The 19,771-nt window shown below is 40.1% G+C and overlaps 1 protein-coding gene across 5 annotated transcripts in view; it reads left to right on the top strand.

Moving 5' to 3' along the window:
- The window catches only part of atp11c (ATPase phospholipid transporting 11C), a 79,736-nt gene that overhangs the window by 47,333 nt on the left and 12,632 nt on the right, over window positions 1–19,771 (top strand). For all 5 annotated transcript variants that reach the window (XR_008386556.1, XM_053630864.1, XM_053630865.1 and 2 more), the window contains exons 6-24: window positions 2,545–2,673; window positions 2,998–3,086; window positions 4,235–4,285; window positions 4,641–4,705; window positions 5,533–5,614; window positions 5,701–5,851; window positions 5,965–6,162; window positions 8,638–8,808; window positions 9,549–9,736; window positions 9,819–9,890; window positions 13,507–13,580; window positions 13,669–13,772; window positions 13,900–14,081; window positions 15,162–15,428; window positions 16,858–17,035; window positions 17,181–17,283; window positions 18,033–18,178; window positions 18,276–18,335; window positions 19,002–19,129. Coding sequence is in view for 4 of the 5 variants with exons in the window: in XM_053630864.1 (XP_053486839.1) it covers window positions 2,545–2,673; window positions 2,998–3,086; window positions 4,235–4,285; window positions 4,641–4,705; window positions 5,533–5,614; window positions 5,701–5,851; window positions 5,965–6,162; window positions 8,638–8,808; window positions 9,549–9,736; window positions 9,819–9,890; window positions 13,507–13,580; window positions 13,669–13,772; window positions 13,900–14,081; window positions 15,162–15,428; window positions 16,858–17,035; window positions 17,181–17,283; window positions 18,033–18,178; window positions 18,276–18,335; window positions 19,002–19,129 (2,438 nt within the window). In the remaining variant the exon portion in view is untranslated. The remainder of the gene's footprint in view (window positions 1–2,544; window positions 2,674–2,997; window positions 3,087–4,234; window positions 4,286–4,640; window positions 4,706–5,532; window positions 5,615–5,700; window positions 5,852–5,964; window positions 6,163–8,637; window positions 8,809–9,548; window positions 9,737–9,818; window positions 9,891–13,506; window positions 13,581–13,668; window positions 13,773–13,899; window positions 14,082–15,161; window positions 15,429–16,857; window positions 17,036–17,180; window positions 17,284–18,032; window positions 18,179–18,275; window positions 18,336–19,001; window positions 19,130–19,771) is intronic.

Below are 19,771 nucleotides of genomic sequence, written 5' to 3'. Positions count from 1 at the left end.
CTGCATACATTTACACTGTATACATTTTACATTTCCAGGATACAAACTGATTTCATTTATTTATTGTATGTCATGGGACCAAACGAATACAGTGTTTCAAGGACACGGGTTCGTATGTACGAGCATGTTCGATTTCACATGCTTCTAAATCAAGTGTTAACCATGAATGAGCTACATTTCTAAAACCAGCTATAGCGTGCAGCTGCGAAAGATGCACTTATAACATTTTAGCTTCGGGGCCACACCTAAACTATTGCCTAGTCTCTGCTACTTTTCACTAGTTCCTCTTCACACTCTGTTTCTCTTGCTGGTTACTGGAGTCACACCAGTCTTTTCACATCAGTTGCACTTTGCCACATTTGGTTTGTCCATGCTTCTTCAAGCTAAGAGTAGATAAACTATTTAAGAGCTGCCCAATACGGTGTCAACGCATTACAATGATATTTTAAGTTCATAATACACGGGGACTTTTCCAGAGCTGCTCATAACATACGTTATATAGTTATGTAGTGGTTATAATTATGCACCAATGCTAAACTTTACCCACATGCAACTGAAACTTTGGCAATTCAAGTAGCTTTCCCCCCCAAAAAAAAGGGGGGAACCCTAACCCACAAAAAAAGCAAATTTAGAAAAAAAAAGCCGCAACAATATAGAGCATTTTTGGCCGTGACAATCACAGAAAAATCTCTGCGACAGCCTGTTCGGACTGGTTAGAAGGTGTCGGTTAATTGTGTGTAACAGCCCGGCTCTGGATGTAGTTTAAATCACAAGCCTGTATTAATGTGCTCGTTCTAATCACGTCATCGTTTCTATGGTAACGGCTCATTCACGGGGACTTGTATAGTAAGTAGATGTTACACATAATCCAAGTCTAATAATAAATCGGATTTAAAAAAACAAAAGTAATTCAGCATATTATCAGAGTTTTTCTCTAAGGGGACAGTGCTTTGGAAGTAAGATTGTCAGGACGTTTTCTACCATAGGAGTTTTCAGGACAGGCTTATTTAAAAAAAAAAAAAAAAAATTCTATATAACTTTGAGAACAAACGACTGTTTATATCTGTTCTAACATGAAAGATAACATGAACTAACTTGTCTTGTGAACGTTCCACTACTGATTAAAAAAATAATAATGTTACGCAACTATAACCTGTTTGTAATTAAACAAAAACATTGCAATAATTCGGAAATTGCTGTTGTATAAGGATTAATGATGGATTCATTTCTTACGACAACACATCCTGTTGTGTTTTTAATCCTTTGCAAATTGTTTACGATAATGGAAAGAAGATGGTTGGAGTCTGAATTTGGTCTCATAACACCCACGGTTTGTTTCGTGTTCTTCATAGCATGCTTTTGTTTACGTGATTTCACTCTAATCCCACCTAGTTGTTCCAGATCACTATTGTAATGTGTGGGTTTTGTTTTGTTTTTGTTTTTTTTGGAGAAAGTTTGACGTATAGATAAGCATGGATAAAACGGACCACTGCATATGAAACAGGGAACATATGAAACTTGGTGAAGCGAAGGTTGTTGTGCTGCTCTAGGACTTGATCCAACTGCAGTATTAGATTCACAAGTGAATTTCTAGTTGTATTAGGAAACGTTAAACCACGACGCCTGGTAATCTGTGTTATCTGAACCCCCCCCCAAAAAAAAGAGGCCGGGTTTTGCGGCATGAAAAGGGGGGAAAAAAACCCCACAACAACGAGGGAGTCCGTCAGCGTGTGAGGAGGAAATGTTCCGTAACCGAAGTCTGCACTTAATCCCACTTAAACTCTGTGACACGATCTGAAAAAGGCTGTTAAAGCGGAGCAGCTGAAAAATGTATGAAACCTGAAAAGGACCAGAAAGCACAAAGTGCTCTGCTGCACAGACTGATCAGAAAGTGTTTGGCTACGAGTTCTGCCAGTAAAGGACTGGAGATCTCTGGTGTGTGAGGGTGTGGAGGAAGGTGGAATTTTAGCTGAGTGCTGGGCTTGTTTGTTCAGTCCACACACTCAAAAAAAAAAAAAAAGAAAAAGAAGAAAAAAAAAAAACCCACTGGGTTTGTCCCAGCCTCACAACTTTCGCTCTGGTAGGTTCAAGCTCCGTGGCCTGTATGTGTGAGTGTGTATGCATTCTATCTTTTACAGAAGTCCCTCTAGCACAAAGTGACGCAAATAATTAAACTGCCAGTAATACGACACAGATGAGAATCATCACACATTACCTGCTGCCTCTATTTTCTTCCTCTCCCTCCACAGCTGACATTTGAAGGTTCCACTAAATCTGGGGCAGTGGTGGCTCAGTGGTTAAAGGCTCTGGGTTACTGATCAGAAGGTCAGACGTTCAATCCCCAGCACTGCCAATCTACTACTGTTGGGCCCTTGAGCAAGGCCCTTAACCCTCAATTGCTCAGTTGTATAAATGAGATAAATGTAAATCGCTCTGGATAAGGGCATCTGCCAGATGCCATAAATGTAAATATAATGTCTTCCTGTTTAAAAACAACCGATTTATCAAGTGTCTCACGTTGGTTGGATGGATTTTACTTTGCAGGTGGGTGATATAGTGGAGGTTGTGGAGGATGAGACCTTTCCCTGTGACCTCATTTTGCTGCATTCCAGTCGAGATGACGATACTTGCTTCGTCACCACAGCCAGCCTGGACGGGGAGTCCAACCATAAAGTGAGCTTATTAACACGTCCCGTGACATAGGTCATACTGTAGCTCTGTTAACAGACTTCTCATTGCCGTGCCTAAATTAGCTGTTTGTTTCCAGTTTAAGATGAAGCGCAGAGGCCCAGATAGCTGGTATTTTTTTTTTTTTTTTTTTTTCTCTTCTCAATTTGAACTGATTCTTAAAATAGTTGACCCACATCCTGTTATCATTCTGCAACTTGTCATCTTCCGCTCTGCACTTCAGCCCATTATCGGACACATCTGTGGGTTATTTTGCACGGACGTTATAATACTGAGTTTTCTCTTTTGTGCTTTCGATCTATCTTTCAGACACATTACACTGTGCCAGATACCGAGAAGGATTTGCAGTCGCTCGTTGCTACCATTGAGTGTGAGCAGCCCCAGCCTGACCTCTACAAGTATGAACTCATCTTGTGTGTTGCAATACTTGCTGGCACAAGCTCAGTGCATTTCAGTAAAAAAAATTTTTTTTTAAAAAAGTTGTTAACCTCAGTTGAACCGAGCATTTCTTGGTAATGGTCCTGGTTAGAGTATTAACCAAGATACTTGGTTTTTATTTTTTCTCCGTGGAGGAAACAGCGAAGTTTCACTGCTACTGTAGGTACCTGTGTGTATCACCGGTCATCCAGTTGATCCACAGTGAACACAAACAGACCATACAAAGCATTAGATGTTTTTAGGAAATCTGTGCTTTCCTGTTGTTCACAGCGTTGTGCCAAGTAGTAGCTCTCATGCGCCCCCTGTTGTCAGGTTTTGCTCACTGCAACAGCTCAGCCAGAACGCTGAGATCCCTTTAAAGTCATCACCAAAAACTTGATGTAAAGCAGGAAAAAAAAGACACTAGTGTTAACACATGAGGAAATCCAGATTCTGTTTAAATATGCAAAGTAAAAACATACCCAATCCAAACCCCCCCCGCCCCCCCACACACACTAATTTCCCTTTGGTAAACCGGTGTTACATGGCCTCCATCTGCATATTGGAACATGATGGGCTGTCATATTTGATGACCCAGAAACACTTCGCTCATCTTCGGTACTGACTAATATTCAGGTCTGCATGTTTCTTAAAATATGACCAAAGCCTGTATCGCAAATGTTCTCAAATACAGTTCCTCAAAAAGATTTTATTTTAAAACCATGTGTTTATAAAGTTCAAGGTGACATTAAAAAAAAGTGTGTATATGTGTGTGTGTGTGTGTGTGTATGTGTGTATGTAGTTATTTATTTATTTATTTATTTATTTATTTTATAGTTCTAATCAGCAAAAGTTCTACATACCCTCTGGCATGTTTGAAGTTTTTTGAAATGGATCTCAGTGCCAGTACTCCTTACGGTTGGGTCAAATCCAATGAGCATCTCGTCTGCTGGTAACAGTGTAGAGAGATTTCTAGAACATAGAATGAAGACTTACAGATGAGCACAAATGGATCAGTACATTTTAAAACATCTGGAGGCAGTGATCAGTTATATTTAGTACGTAGCCATGCCAAGGTCACGATCTCTGTTTTTGTGTTTATTTGTTAACGTGAGTGATTTGTGTGTAGGTTTGTTGGACGGATGCACATTTACAAGCCCGAGCAGGAGTCGCCAGTAAGGTGAGGCTGTCCTTGCTCTACTTCTCCTGATCATCCACCTTTGTGTCTCAGTCCCCTTCAGCGATCTCTGAGACTTTCCTCTTCTGATCGTTATTCTATTGACCCATAATGCCGAACAAACATTATGTCAGAGCAAAGCTACGCTGCTCAAGCACTGCTACAAAGCACTTGTCATTTGTCACTTGGACAGTGAGTAATGTATTGTAAATCCCCACACACCCTGTCCTTCACGAGACCAGCCCACGCCAAGCAAACTCACTTAACTGTGTCCAGACATCTGCTACATTACTGTCATTTGTAGAGTCACTGGTAGGGTCTGCAGTGATGTAATAGCTGCATTTATTGTGTTCTTTAGATCTTTGGGTCCAGAGAACCTGCTTCTGAAAGGTGCAACCTTAAAAAACACCAAGAAGATTTACGGTAGGTGCAGTCTTCGTTTAAGCCATACGTTCTGTCTGGGTCAACGTAATTCATTTGAAACTTTTACTGAGATTAAAATTGTATTGATGGTTCCAATAAGTCCAATAGGTGGGGTTAGCATGTTTGACTCTCACTTGCGGGGTTGGGGGTTCGATTCAGATTCTTCGAGGGTTTCCTCTGGGTACTCCAGTTTCTTCTCCCAGTCCAAAGACATGTGTTGTAGGCTGATTGGCATCTCTAAAGTGTCCGTAGTGTGTGAATGAGTGTGCGATGGTTGGCACCCAATCCAGGGCGCCCCCCGCCTTGTGCCCCGAGTCCCCTGGGGTAGGCTCCAGGCTCCCCATGACCCTTTTGTGGGATAAGCGGTACAGTAAATGGATGGATGGATGGAAGTCCAATATGTGCTTGGCTCAAACAGAAAATGCATTTGTTCATTCATTCATTTTCAGTAACAGTGAATACTGAATGTGAGGTAGGAATACACCCTGAATGAGATGCCAGTCCACCACAGGGCACCATGCACACACTCCTTCACCCTCAGAGGATACCCATACGGACAGTAACCCCCGGATTCTCTGGAACTGTAGTGATTTTTCAAAACCCAGATTGAATGTGTGAATACGTTTAGATCATTTAGCTTGTGGGTATGATATGAAATAAACCCATCACACACATCTAACTTAGTCTATAGATGCAATGCATTCCTGTAAATATTGGTTATATTGCTTAAAATTAAGCTCAGAAGACATGGACTAAGGTTAACAGATCATGTTAATTAGAAAAAAGAATAGGAGGATTAACTTCACGCATGCTGTACCTGTTCCCAGGTGTAGCGGTGTACACGGGCATGGAGACAAAAATGGCTCTCAACTACCAGGGCAAGTCGCAGAAGCGCTCAGCTGTAGAGAAGTAAGTGAATGGTGAAGAAGTCGGCACGGCCGAGCAGACAGCAGGGTCCCGACTGCTCTTACTTTTATGTGCGTTTCTCTTAACAGGTCCATCAATGCTTTCCTGCTGGTCTATCTGTCCATCCTGGTCAGTAAAGCAGTGGTATGCACCACGCTGAAGCACATCTGGCAGAACCGAGAAGGACCTGACAGTGCCTGGTACAACCAGGAAACCCAGAAGGAGAAGGATACTTATTTGGTAAGTGCCACCTGTCCTGCCATATATTATTATAACTTTTTTTCTTTTCCTCGTTGTTGTTGTTGCATTTTTCTTGTCCACTTTATTAATTTATTTTTACATTTATTTTGTAGTATCTGAAGATGTTTACAGACTTCCTCTCCTTCATGGTGCTCTTCAACTTCATCATCCCTGTATCCATGTACGTCACTGTGGAGATGCAGAAGTTCCTGGGTTCCTTATTTATCAAATGGGATAAGGATTTCTTTGACCCAGAGATTCAGGAAGGAGCGCTGGTTAATACCTCTGACCTCAACGAGGAGCTCGGTCAGGTGAGAATTTCAAAGGGCTCAAGGTCTAAACCAACGGGTTTATTTTTATTTATTTATTTTTTAAATACAGTGTGTAATTGGGTGTAATATGTGACCAGTCTTTGAAAGAATTGCTTAAGGTAATGACATACACGTTGTCTGTTACCTAATATACAAAGTTCCAGTGTCAGTTCTGCACGTTTGGTCTTAGAAGCTGATGAGATCTTGTAAAGTCAGAAAATAATGTGGTTTTAAATCTATAATAAATTTTGAGATGACATTATTTGCCCTCTCCAGTCCAGACTGTTCGGTTCAATAAATGGTTTTAGCTGAGAGACCATTATTCTCCAGCAGTAATCAGTCACTTTGTCACAGATACGTTTTATTTTTAATTTTTTTTTTGTAGCTGGTATTCAGAGGGTTGAGAGCGTTAGGGCTGAGCCAGATATCAAGATCATCAATACGGTGATGTACTACTAGCATTTGCACTTAATCCCAATGTCACTGTAACCGCTTACTGATTAGAAACAGCTGTACCAGTTGTTTTTCTTTTTATGTTATTGAATGAAAGAATGAATGAAAATGTTGATTTAAAGAATCCCTGAAAAACTACTCCGTCACAAATTCTTAGGCGGATATTTAATCTAGAGATGCACCGGTGTGTATAAAAGGCTATTTTTCACGCTATGGGCCATCGGCCGATGATCAAGGCGGATTATATCCTGTCAATCATAAGAGGGCGGGACAGCACATCGCTTTCGTGCTGTGTGTAAAGATGATGTGTCTTGTGTGGAATGACGACAAAACTGCAGATTGTAAACTCTGTAATCTCTGCACTGCTAAAATTTTACACCAGAAGTGAGCAGCAGTGAAGCAGGAGTTTCAGCGTCGAGTCTAACTTTATTTTTTTGTTGCGCTGCTCGAGCTGAATTAAAGCACCTGTACACGGTTGAAAGATTTAAATGAAGATGACTTGATAAAGTATATATTGCACAGAAAAATATATTTGTAGAGTAGTGTATTTCATATCCAGTTAATGTTAATATATAAAAAAAAAGTTGATATTCTATATTATCATGTTCAGTGATGAAGTGGAAATGATTTTGTTTGTGGTGAGTGAATGTGAGACTAACAGGAGGTTTTTTTAGAATTCAGTCAATGTTAATCTGAATTAATAACATTCAATACATTAAAAAATCTTAGTTTAATCTTCAGAATTTAGTTCATGTGTTAATGTTAATTTGAGTAATGTGTTTTCTGTTTATGAGACCAGTTACTGTGAAACAACTTGCTGAAATGGAGAGAATAGATTTTATTTGTATTTCTTTTAGAATTGTGGAATTAATTATTATAAATTTAAAAGAAGGAATAAAATGCAGAACTATCGGTATCAGATATCACTCTGAATAATCGGTTATCGGTATAGGCTGAGAAATGTAGTATCGGTGCATCTCTAGTTTAATCTAAACTGGGTGATGCTTTACTAGACTACTTTCTGGCTGCATCCGGATATCTACTACCCTACTATAGAGTAGGTGAAAAGCTGTACGCCGAAGGAGTAGTATATCTGAATTATCAGTATATACTGTATCAACAGCCGAGCAGTAGGTATTGAATTGAATGCAGTAGGTACTGAACGCAGCCTCTGTGATTGGTCTAGTCTTAAAGGAGTATATTCCAGTATAAAAAAAAAATTAATTCCAGTTGTCATTTGTCATGGTATTTAGTATTCTGTTGCACATATGACTGAATCTTTACTGTCCACGGTTTAGCTGAATTTATGATTTTTGTTTTCAACCAAACGCTACAATAACTAGAATGCAATACAGCAATATGTAATTCAAGTATTGGGAGTCCTTCCTGTGATGGACCAATCAGCAGGCAAAAAAACAAAAAAACACTGGTCTTGTGTTGTGATATCCTGAAAAGAATCATTTTTATGACTTTTAAACAAACTTGGAGTTTGTTTTCTAAAATGTGGTGGTCTGCATACTATTGTAGCGTTACATCAATTGCGTTCTTACTGAGGAGTTTAGGACATTTAGTTATCTAACTTGTTCCGCTTACGAAAGCAGACTACAACAACGTCTCCGATGTTGTAACCATGAAACAAAATGTTGTCAGTACTGAGACTTTTGTACACCATTTGAAAGCATTAGTTTAGCTGAATAGCAATAATAATAGTACATGTATAACATGTCAGTCCGATTCCTAAATAAAATTCTCCATGGATACTTATAAACCAGTAGTTCATTTGCTAGGGTGTTCATTTTTCTTTGAGTGTACACCTCTTTTTGTTTACAAATATTAAAGCGATCTCTACGCTGCCAAAAAAGGAGTATTGGAGTATTTCGAACTATAATAGGGATTTGAAAGCTTCAGGATTGGTCAGATTTCCTTTGGGAGCAAGCGTATATACGCTTACGTACACCTCTAGTGTAGAGCGTATGGCCTCACGTTGACATCGGCCCGTTTGTCCTTCGCTGTTGTTTGCAGGTGGAGTACGTTTTCACGGACAAGACGGGGACGCTGACCCAGAACAACATGGAGTTTATCGAGTGCTGTATTGATGGCTTCCAATATAAAAACACAGAGTCCAGGAGTGAGGTGGATGGGTTCTGTGTGACAGATGGGCCAATGAACATGCTGCATCAGAAGGCTGGGCTTGTGAGCTACTCTCCATTCTTCATACTGTACAGTTATAGGTGTTTCCTGTATTATTGTTTAGAGCTGCCTGCATGGTGAATTAGAATAGCAATGAAAACGTTTACATTTATGGCATTTGGCAGACGTCCATATCAAGACTGACTTACATTTATTTTATTTATACATCTGAGCAGTTGAGGGTTAAAGGCCCTGCTCATGGGCCCAGCAGAGGCAGCTTGGCAGTAGCTACCACTGCCCCATGAACAAGCTTTCCCCTGGACCCCCCAACAACCCCACCCCTTCTGTGGCAACTTCGTATGCCTTATGATTTGCTTCTCAGAGAAAAAAAAGGAGGAAAGCTGCATAGCTCTGCTTTGGTCAGGGGGTGAGGCTAATTTCAGCACAGGAAAAATCTGAACATAAGCCTGAAACAACCAGAAACTAGCCATACTCATTTCATGACAATATTGTCAATCACAATATTTCTTAGATATCTTTGCAATTAGAGTCTAAAGTCTAGGATCATTTCTACACAAATGCACCATTAAGGTGTTCATAGAGGACGTTTCAGCTGGTTGACTTGGTATTGGCTCTGGGGAAATTTATTTATTTATTTTATTTATTTTTGTCTTTTTCCATACCATGCACCACGACTTCTGGAGTGTTTTGGGAGCATTCATCCCAGCGGTGTCCTTGTGATGCATGTGTCCTGCATGTGCTCAGTGTTTTAGTTGTGTCCTTTCTCTCTCTGTCTCTCGCAGGAGAAGGAAGAGCTTTTCCTGCGGGCTCTGTGTCTGTGTCACACAGTGCAGGTGAAGGAGGCGGGGCCGGACGAGATCGACACAGACCAAATAGATGGGCTGGATGGAGGATACACCGAGCAGGCCGAACAGACGGGATACATTGCGTCTTCCCCTGATGAGGTCGCTTTAGTTAAAGGAGCCATGACGTAAGCCAGCGTTCTTCACCCTTGTTCATGGATCATCGGCGCTAAGTGTACCAATGTAATAACTCTTTGCTCTCTTTCTAAGGCACGGGTTCACCTTCATGGGTTTGGACAGTAAAACGATGAAGATAAAAAACAGGCAAAATGATGTCGAAGAGTAAGTGCTATTCGTTCCCTCCACAGAAATACTACAGCCACAGCGCTGAAGCTGAGAGAGTTCAGACTCTGCTCCACTTCCAAACCATACAACAATTATGGAATCGCCACATGTTCACCCAGCTTTTTTTTTTTTCCAAATCACAAACAGGTTTTTGTTTCATAGCTGATCATTCTGGCTTCATGAAACATTCCTCCAACAAATTAAATGAAAAGTTTAATTAATGGCATCACTGAATATCACTTTCATCAAATCATCCACACCCCATGATTGATTGCGTCTCATCCAACTGTAACCTTGTTTTCTTCTGTTTAGGTGTTAGTGCTGGTTTTCATCTGGCTTTTCTATACGTGAATCCTATTCCATTCAGCCGATTTCTTACAGTTCTGTCACAAGCATTGACTCTCGTTTCCGTCCATTTGTTTCTCATTTGTTTTGTTGTGCATTTTCTGTTTTCTAGGCGTATCGCTTTGAGTTTTCTATCCTGACGCGTCTTCCTTGGTCTACCCGTAGGTTTTCCTATTGTAACCTTCCCATTTTGTTTATACTCGCAACAAATTTTACACACAGCTGACTGGGAACAACCGATGTCTTTTAATTTTTGATTTTTAATCCTTTTAGAGTTTTATAATCCTTCAATTCAATCCATTCAATTGACAGCTCTCTTGTTGGGTCCATGGTTCCTAAGGTCTGTAAACACTCCCTTTTAACTGCAGGCTAATTTAGCATTTTTAGACTTGTGCTGGGATTTGTTTTAGAAATGCAAATTACAAGAGGATTACATTATTATTATTTATTTATTTTTTTCCCCTCAACATGGAGTGATTCCATCATTTTTTCCTCTGCTTGATCTGGAAAAAAACAATACGCCATTAATTAAAATAATTTCATTGAATTAGTTTGAGATGTTTCATGAAGCCAGAATGTTCAGCTATTAAGCAAAAACGTGTTTTGTGTCATATCTGTGATTTTTGTTTAATTACTACGAAGTAAAAAAGCAATCCTCCAGGTGTGGTGATTCCATCATTTTTGCCAGGGGTTGTATTCCTCTCACTCAAAGTAAAAACCTGTGACTCATCCTGACCGTCAAAAACTGTTTTATTATTAAAATTTGTGTTATATAGGCATACTTTAGTCTATTTTACAAATCTTTTTTTTTTTTTTTAAAGCAGTTCAAAACTCAACAAGCATCTCTGGAAATATGCTTTCTTAACACTTTTTTAAATTAAAACTTCTTATTCAGTTATTCATCTGAAAGCATATAAATCAGTCACTACTATATATTATTTAGTAATGACAGTAAAAACTATAGTACTGTATGGTTATTAGCATGAACTTGCCCAGGAGGATCCCGGGCGAATAAGGAGTTAAATTCTACCAGGAATCATAGCTTCTTGTTACTGATTCATTACGTTCTCCCCTTGACCTCTTGGTCCTGCTGTGATTTGACCATATATTTGTCTGAGCGCTCTGTTATCTTGCTCTAAAGAATTTCACCGTTAATCTGTAAAGCAGTTTCCTAATTTGATGGGGTCGCACAGATGCAGCACGGCATGAGAGCAGAGTGTGATGAAACCAGGAAATGATATCTTTATTGTGGGGATGCCTGGGGAAACCCCTTCAGTAGTTTCATCTTGATATTTTCTACTCACGTGTGTGCGCGCGTGCATGCATGTGTGTCTATATATAATATCTCAGTTGTGCTCAAAAGTTTGCATACCCCTTGCAGAATCTGAAATAAGAGGGATCAATAAAATCCTTTGTTGTTTATTTAGTACTGTCCTGAATAAGCTATTTCACATAATACAAGTTTACGTATAGTCCACAAGACAAGATAATAGCTGAATTTATAAAAATGACCCCGTTCAAAAGTTTACACACCCTTGATCCTTAATACTGTGTGGTGTTACCTGGATGATCCATGACTGTTTTTATGTTTTGTGATAGTTGTTCATGAGCGCCTTGTTTGTCCTGAGCAGTTAATCTGCCCACTGTTCTTCAGAAAAATCCTCCAGGTTTTCCTGCACATTCTTTGCTTTTCCAGCATCTTCTGCGACTATATGATTTTGAGATCCATCTTTTCACACTTAGGACAATTGAGGGACTCGTACACAACTATTACATAAGGTGCAAACATTCACTGATGCTCAAGAAGGTAACACGATACATTAAGAGCCGGGGGATGTAAACTTTTGAACAGGATGATCAGTGTAAATTGTTAGTTACATGTCTCCATACAAAGAAGACAAATCTTAATTAGCATCTGAAGGGCAGTGCTAAATGAAAGAAGAAAAAAAACGTAAACAAATAACAATCTACACTGATCATCCTGTTCAAAAGGTTTTCCTGAACTGAAATAATTTCCTTTTATTTGCACATACACTATAAGATCTGGCCAAAAATAATTGGACACCTGAGCATCACACCCACATGTGGTTCTTCCCCAAACTGTTCCCAGAAAGTTGGAAGAACACAACTGTATAGGATGCCTCGTATTGCTGTGGCGTTATAATTTCACATCATTGGAACTAAGGGGTCCAAACCTGTTCCAGCCTTACAAAACCTCTGTACACAGCGAGGTCCATAAAGACATGGTTTTGCCAAGGTTGGAGTGGAAGAACTTGAGTGGCGTGCACCTTTGGGATGAACTGGAACACTGACTGTGCACCAGGCCTAATCAACCAACATCAGTGCCTGATCTCACTAATGCTCTTGTGGATGAATGATCACAAATCCCCACAGCCACGCTCCAAACTCTACTGTTAGGCCTTCTAAGAAGAGTGGAGGTTATTATACCAGCAACGGGGAACTACATCTGGAATGGGAGGTTCATAAAGTGCACATGGATGTATGCTGGTCAGATGTCCACAAACTTTTGGCCATATAGTGTTTCATAAGTACAGAAATAAACTTATTTAAAAGTCTGGTTATCCTTTTAAAGTGAAGTGACATGTATTCAATTCCACCAAACACTCTACATTTATAACCCGATCTACTATCTGGGGGTGGGGGGGATCATTGCTGGCACAATGTAAAGAATTAAAACACGACCCTCATTTGTCATCTCTTTGTCACTCGACTAACATCGAAAAGGAAGTAAATGCTGACCTTCTGTTGACTACATTTCTTGTTATTAGCAACTTTTCATTAGGTCGGTGTAAACATTGTATAAGTTTGTCCGCTGCCGTCTTTACGGTGTGTCTGAACGCTCTTGTCTGATAATGTGACATTTTGTCAGCCAGTATCTGATAACAGACTGAAGTGATTGAAGCCGTATCTTATCTATCCATTGCTATGAAAGTGAGAAAAGCACATTTAGTTTTCTAGGTTTAAGCAGGCGGACTGTATTCACTGTATTGTTTGAACGGTCTCCTTATGCAACATGATTTTAGGCACAGTTAGAAACTGGCAAAATAAATAAATAAATAAACAGTTCTAGCCTATGTAATGACATTTACATGTCATTTTTTAAAATATATTTTATAAGGCTGATTCACAGTTACGCTCACAATCTCTGTTGTGCTATGTGGTGAGCACCCTGTGCCGCTTTTAAGGGACGGCGTGCGATAAAGGAAGTTCATGGTCTTTTATCCTTTCCTTTTATTGAATTGCACAGATACGAGTTGCTTCATGTGCTCAACTTTGACCCTGTGCGGCGGAGAATGAGCGTCATAGTCCGGTCCAAGATAGGTAAGCTAATGTGTTAATTATTTCTTTTACCTTTTGAACTTGAAGCAAGTCTGAAGAAATGTTCTGTTCTGTGTGTTTGTGTATTCAGGTGAGACGCTGCTTTTTTGCAAAGGGGCAGATTCCTCTATCTTTCCGAGAGTTAGGCCAGATGAGGTGGACAAAATCCGCAGGCACGTTGAGCGCAACGCTACGGTAACCTTGCGCTTAACTTTTCCCGCTGTATTAAATGTAGAGGTAGTGGGAAAAACTCTGAAAGAACCTGTAAAACACCAAACACGTATGTGTGTGTGTGTGTGTGTGTGTGTGTGTGTGTGAGTAGGAGGGCTACAGGACCCTGTGTGTGGCCTATAAGCAGCTGAGCCCAGAGGAGTATGCTGCAGCAGACGCAAGTCTAAGGGAAGCTCGACTGGCTCTGCAGGACCGTGAGGACAAGCTCACGGCTGTGTATAACCAGGTGGAGACTGGCATGAGCCTGATTGGAGCTACAGCAGTAGAGGACAGGTCAGTGTCCCAGTGTGCACTGCAGCTGAGGACAAGTCAGTGTCCTGATGTGCATAGCAGGCGGTTAATAGTATACTAGTTAGACTCTGCGCCCTCAGTCATCAGCAAAACAGAAATCTTTTCACAGAGTTAAGGAACTTTAGCCAGTGTTCGAATTAGGCTGTCCCATTTCATCCAACAATCAGGTCAAATATTTACAAATACGAGCAGGGTCCCATGAAGGCATCCTGTTTTAGAAAATATCATGAAATAAACATTACTTCTATGCCCAGTTCATTTAAAACGTGCCACAAGGTTTCGTTCTACTAAGAGTTTCCTGTTAAATAAATCGGGTATAAAGTACAAAATGCATTTTTTTTTTAAATTGTTTTGATCAACAACTGAAGGCTTAGATTGATACTCTTAAGGTTTTTTTTTTTTTAAACCCACACCAATATTAAAGTTAGTAAGAGCTGCTGCGGGTTTACCGGTCATTTAATGATGTCATCTTTTGCATATGTGAAAATGTGATGTAACTGTGATGTAGGGATGGGCGATATGGACTTAAAACTACATCACGATATTTTCTGGTATTTTATTGCGAGAACGATATCAGTTACGATATAAATATAATACTGTCCACCACTGTTTTTGGCTACGAGTGATAGCTGTGATCTCGAGAGCCTCAAAAACATAAACATTGATCTAAAAGTAAAACTGATTTTCTGTCACTGAACCAGATCCAGATTGTAGGGGTAGCTCCTCGTTTAGCGATGAACTCCTCCTCAGCTTCACGTCCACCTTCCGCCGTACTTGTTTTCGCTCCGCAGTAGAACTGCGAATGGCTCGCACACAGAAATACGTCATCAACTAGGCTTTATTGGTATAATCACAGGAAGATTCATTCTTATTGTGGGGAGAATTTCTACCGGTATATCGCAAACCATAAGATATCGCACATCCCTACGGTGACGTAATGAAAAACATGATCTTGAGTTCATAATACTGTTCCATGCTATATTCAGCTATAACTGTCAGTGCGATTCCCCAAACCTGATTTTGTCTCCAAAAGTGTTGAGTATTTCTCGCTTGTTGTCTCAGATTGCAGGAGGAAGCTGCAGAGACAATGGAAGCCCTACATGGAGCTGGGATGAAAGTGTGGGTTCTCACTGGAGACAAGATGGAGACGGCAAAGTCCACATGCTACGCCTGCCGCCTATTCCAGAGCGGCACAGAGCTGCTGGAGCTGACCGTGCGCACGCTGGACGACGCAGAGAGGAGTCGAGAGGAAAGACTCCATGAGCTCCTTCTGGAGTACCATAAGAGGGCAGTGCAGGACGCAGCACCCATCAAAGCTGGAATCACCAGGTCTCACTAAAGACATCTTGGTTTACATTTACATTTATTAATTTTGCAAACGCTTTTATCCAAAGCGACTTACAAATGAGGCAATACAAGCAAAGCGATATATCAAGCGGAGAACGATACAATATAAGTAGTGCTACCAAACGAGATCTTTTAATTGAGTTTTAGCAAAACAAAGTGCCAGAGTAAGGTGTTATTTAAAAAAAAAAAAAAAAAAAAGTAGGGGTTGGCTAGGTGATCGCGGAAGAGGTGGGTCTTCAGCTGTTTTTTGAAGATAGTGACAGATTCTGCGGTCCGGCTGGAGGTTTGAAGTTCATTCCACCACTGAGGGACAGTTAGTGTGAAGGTTCTGGAAAGGGACCTTGAGCCACGCTGAGTAGGCACTACCAAGAGTCGGTCACTAATCGATGGCAGATTGCGTGAGGGAACGTAAGCCTTCAGGAGAGAGTTGAGGTAGGAGGGTACTGTTCCAGACAAGGTCTTGTACGTGAGCATCAAGGCCTTGAATTTGATACGGGCGGCTACAGGAAGCCAGTGGAGGGAGATGAAGAGGGGTGTGACATGGGTTCTCTTGGGCCAGTTGAAGACGAGGCGTGCTGCTGCATTCTGAATCATCTGAAGGGGTTTGATGGAGCTGGCTGGGAGGCCCAAGAGTAGTGCATTGCAATAGTCCAGTTTAAACTGGGTTTCACTGTGGAACTTCAGGGAAAACAGTGGAGATTAAGTTCCTCTGTGAATCACAAACAAAAGAATTAGGCCGTTAATCCTAACAGCTGACCCATAGCTTTTTGTTTTGGTTTATGAATGTCTGAGATGGAACAATTTCAGCCTACAAACTACCTTGTTTTTTTTCGCCATGCTATAGCGATGCCTGAAAGGACAAGCCAGACAGTGGCATGACAATTTATGGTGCACAGTAAATAAATCTAAGTGAAAGGTTTAATGCGTATGGCATGTTTTGAGAGCAGCTAAAAGATATTTTAATACACACTTTTGATGTTTTAAAAGAATAATCCATACATTTTTTATCTCTTATATCTATCTACTGCATGTTTGGTGTACATTTGTATGTATTAGCACAGATAATCCTTTAAACACATTTGATTTCTAGTGAATGAATAAATAAAAGAAAACCTATTTACTCAACACCCACTTAAAATAAAATTTACGGGCGATTGTTTTAATGTCAAAAAAAAAAACCATGTAAATACACAACTATATAAAACATTCAAAGCTACAACCGCTTAAAATAAAGGTGTTCTAATCAGAAATATATAAGATGATGCCACACCGATTACGCTTTTCTGAAGGGTTTGTGTATGCATGCACAGTCATTGCTGGAGTGATTGTTATCCAGATGCATTTTATCCAGTATTTTAAAGTGTCCTTTTGAAACATTTTTTAACCTTATGCGTGTGTGTGTGTCGCTCAGGAGTTGGTCCACGGCCAATCAGGAGTATGGCTTCATCATAGATGGAGCCACACTGTCGTTAGTAATGAACACATCCCCTGATGCAAACTCCAGCCGCTACAAGAGCCTCTTCCTGCAGATCTGCCAGAACTGTACAGCTGTGCTCTGCTGCCGCATGGCACCACTGCAAAAGGCGCAGGTCTGACATGTAGCGCGCGCACACACACACACACACACACACACACATACACATGCACAGGGTCTCAGTTCAGTAGGTCTTTTGAGTTTGGGGGGGGTTGAATGCTGAAAACACTGTATACATGTATTTGCATTAAACTTTGCAGATAGTCAAAATGGTGAAGAATTCTAAAGGCTCTCCCATCACCCTGTCCATTGGAGACGGTGCCAATGATGTCAGTATGATCCTGGAGGCTCATGTGGGCATCGGTAAGTTCTACAAATCACTAGCCCCAGACTTGTTGAGCTCACAAAGACGATGTGTTACGTTAAAAACTTATATGTCTTATATGTTCAGAGGTAATGATCATACACTTGTTTGATCCCCTTCGTCTATATTAATGCCTTTAATTACTGTGTTAATTACATTTAACTAGCAATCTAGCTGTCCATACAGTAGACTATTACATTATGTTAGTAGGTTTCCGGGCAACCAAAACATAGTACTGTGTGAGCATATTTGAGCTTTCATACATTTAATCATTTGTCCACCCCTGGTATTTATCTAGTGTATGTGTGGATAAGGGCTGCAACTAACGATTTTCATAATTAGTTGGTCGATTATTTATTCGATTAACCGGATGGGGAGGGCAAACTTTCAGTACTTTTTTTTAATTAATTTTTTTATTTATAATAAAATCCCCAAACTGAGTGTTACAAATATAAACTCAAGACGAAAACTTTACACAACTGTTTATCCAATTATATAAAACTGAAAAGAACCCAATACACACAGACACACACTAGAATATATATTATTCATTTAGGACTGTAGTTTAATCCCGTGCTTTTTTTGCTTCTATAAAAAGTAATACATAAATACTTATATAATATAAACTAATAATATATATAATATATGATGACAGAACTGTAGTTTGTAAGCTCTGTAAGCTCTGCACTGCTAAAATTTTACACTGGATGCTGCAGCAGTGAAGCGAGAGTTTCTTCTTGTCTTGCAGGTATAAAGGGTAAAGAGGGGCGGCAAGCGGTTAGAAACAGTGACTATGCCATCCCTAAACTGAAACACTTAAAGAAGCTATTGTTGGTGCATGGCCACTTCTACTACGTCCGTATCGCCCACCTCGTGCAGTACTTCTTCTACAAGGTAGGCGAAAGAAGTAGACCGTTCATTGTGTAACACACCTCATGGTTTATTGTTTTGTCCTGAGAAGATGTTTATATTTCTCTACTTTTGTCCTCAGAACCTCTGTTTCATTTTACCTCAGTTCCTGTACCAGTTCTTCTGCGGTTGCTCTCAGCAGGTGGGCATTCTGAGAAAAGCCACTTCCTGTTTGTACTTCCCCTTCTGTTATTTCCTTCCTCTCTCTGGCCCTAGTGATTGTGGTGGGATGCATGTAATGTCTCTGGGCTACTTTAAGAACACCAAAATGCTTTTGGGTTTCTTCAAAAAGATCATTTCCTCAGTTGACTTTTTGAATTGTTTTTTGGCCTTACTAGGCTTCAATAAATAGCTAACAAAAACCTGTCAGCAATTCTAGCAAATGATCATATGTTTATCTCAAAGCTGCCAAAGTTAATGTTAACACATTCCATATTTAACCCCAATTTTATTTATTTATTTATTTATTTATTTTTTGGTGCTGTCATTTTCTAGTTTGGTCCTTTGACTCATCCATGATACTAGGATTGAATAATTGGAGATGGAAACGGCATTCACATGCTCTGACTAATGACAATAATATTAAGAGAGGCATTATGCATCAGCTTACAGTGAGTTTAATGGTGGTAGTGAAAAAAAAGTATGTTTTGCAAGTGGCCACATAGCCAGAGTCTTTACTCTTGCTGTGGAGTTGCCTTTCTATGTTTATGGTAATATTTGTGTGTGTGTGTCTGCGTGCACATCATATACGCTTTCCTATGTGTTGAATTAACCCCTGTGCGACGCCCTGCCATCCTGCCCTCTCCAGCCCCTGTATGATGCAGCCTATCTGACGATGTACAACATCTGCTTTACCTCCATGCCCATCCTGGCATACAGTCTGCTGGAGCAGCACAAAGCCATTGAGGTCCTGCTACATAACGCCACTCTCTACAAGTAAGACACAATGTTTGCTTCTTTTTACATACTATTTAACAATATAATCTTTTTACATTATATTTAAAATGATTTTTTTTTTTTTTAATTTTTTTTTTTTATTGTTGCATAATAGTACAGTTCCCAGTTAAGCTCGTGGCAGTGTGTTGTGATGGATAAATTGTTAGCTGACTGTGCCCTCTTAATATGCTGGAACATAGTAAAGACTAAATCTTTTAGTTTATGAACCACATAAAATTATCAACTACAGTTAATAAAAAAAAAAGGGCTCAAACAAGCAGTCACTTGCAGATTTTGATACTTGCGTCGGCAACTCGATTAACGATACGGCAATACACTGCGTTCAGGTTGCAGCTTATAGTTCCCCGCCTCGTGAAAGTCTTCTCAACTAGCGGTTCACTCCCTGTTTACCAAGTGACGTCAGATCAGCATAGCTTCTCACACTGTGTAACAGGGGAACAATACCCCTTCCCTACTTTTAAATGAGTCTATAGCAGCACTGGCTTTACATCAGCTCATATACAGACACTTGGTTAATTCTTTAACATTAGCCATACTGATGGAACCATTAGCAGATCGCTAGAACTATCGTTTAGCGGTAAATTCTACACTGATTATTTTTTTCCGGTTGCGTCCCTTGAA

The sequence above is a fragment of the Ictalurus furcatus genome, chromosome 8 (genome assembly GCF_023375685.1).
Source record: "Ictalurus furcatus strain D&B chromosome 8, Billie_1.0, whole genome shotgun sequence".
In the NCBI taxonomy this organism is placed as follows: Eukaryota; Metazoa; Chordata; class Actinopteri; order Siluriformes; family Ictaluridae; genus Ictalurus; species Ictalurus furcatus.
This window is presented reverse-complemented; position numbering and strand designations above follow the sequence as displayed.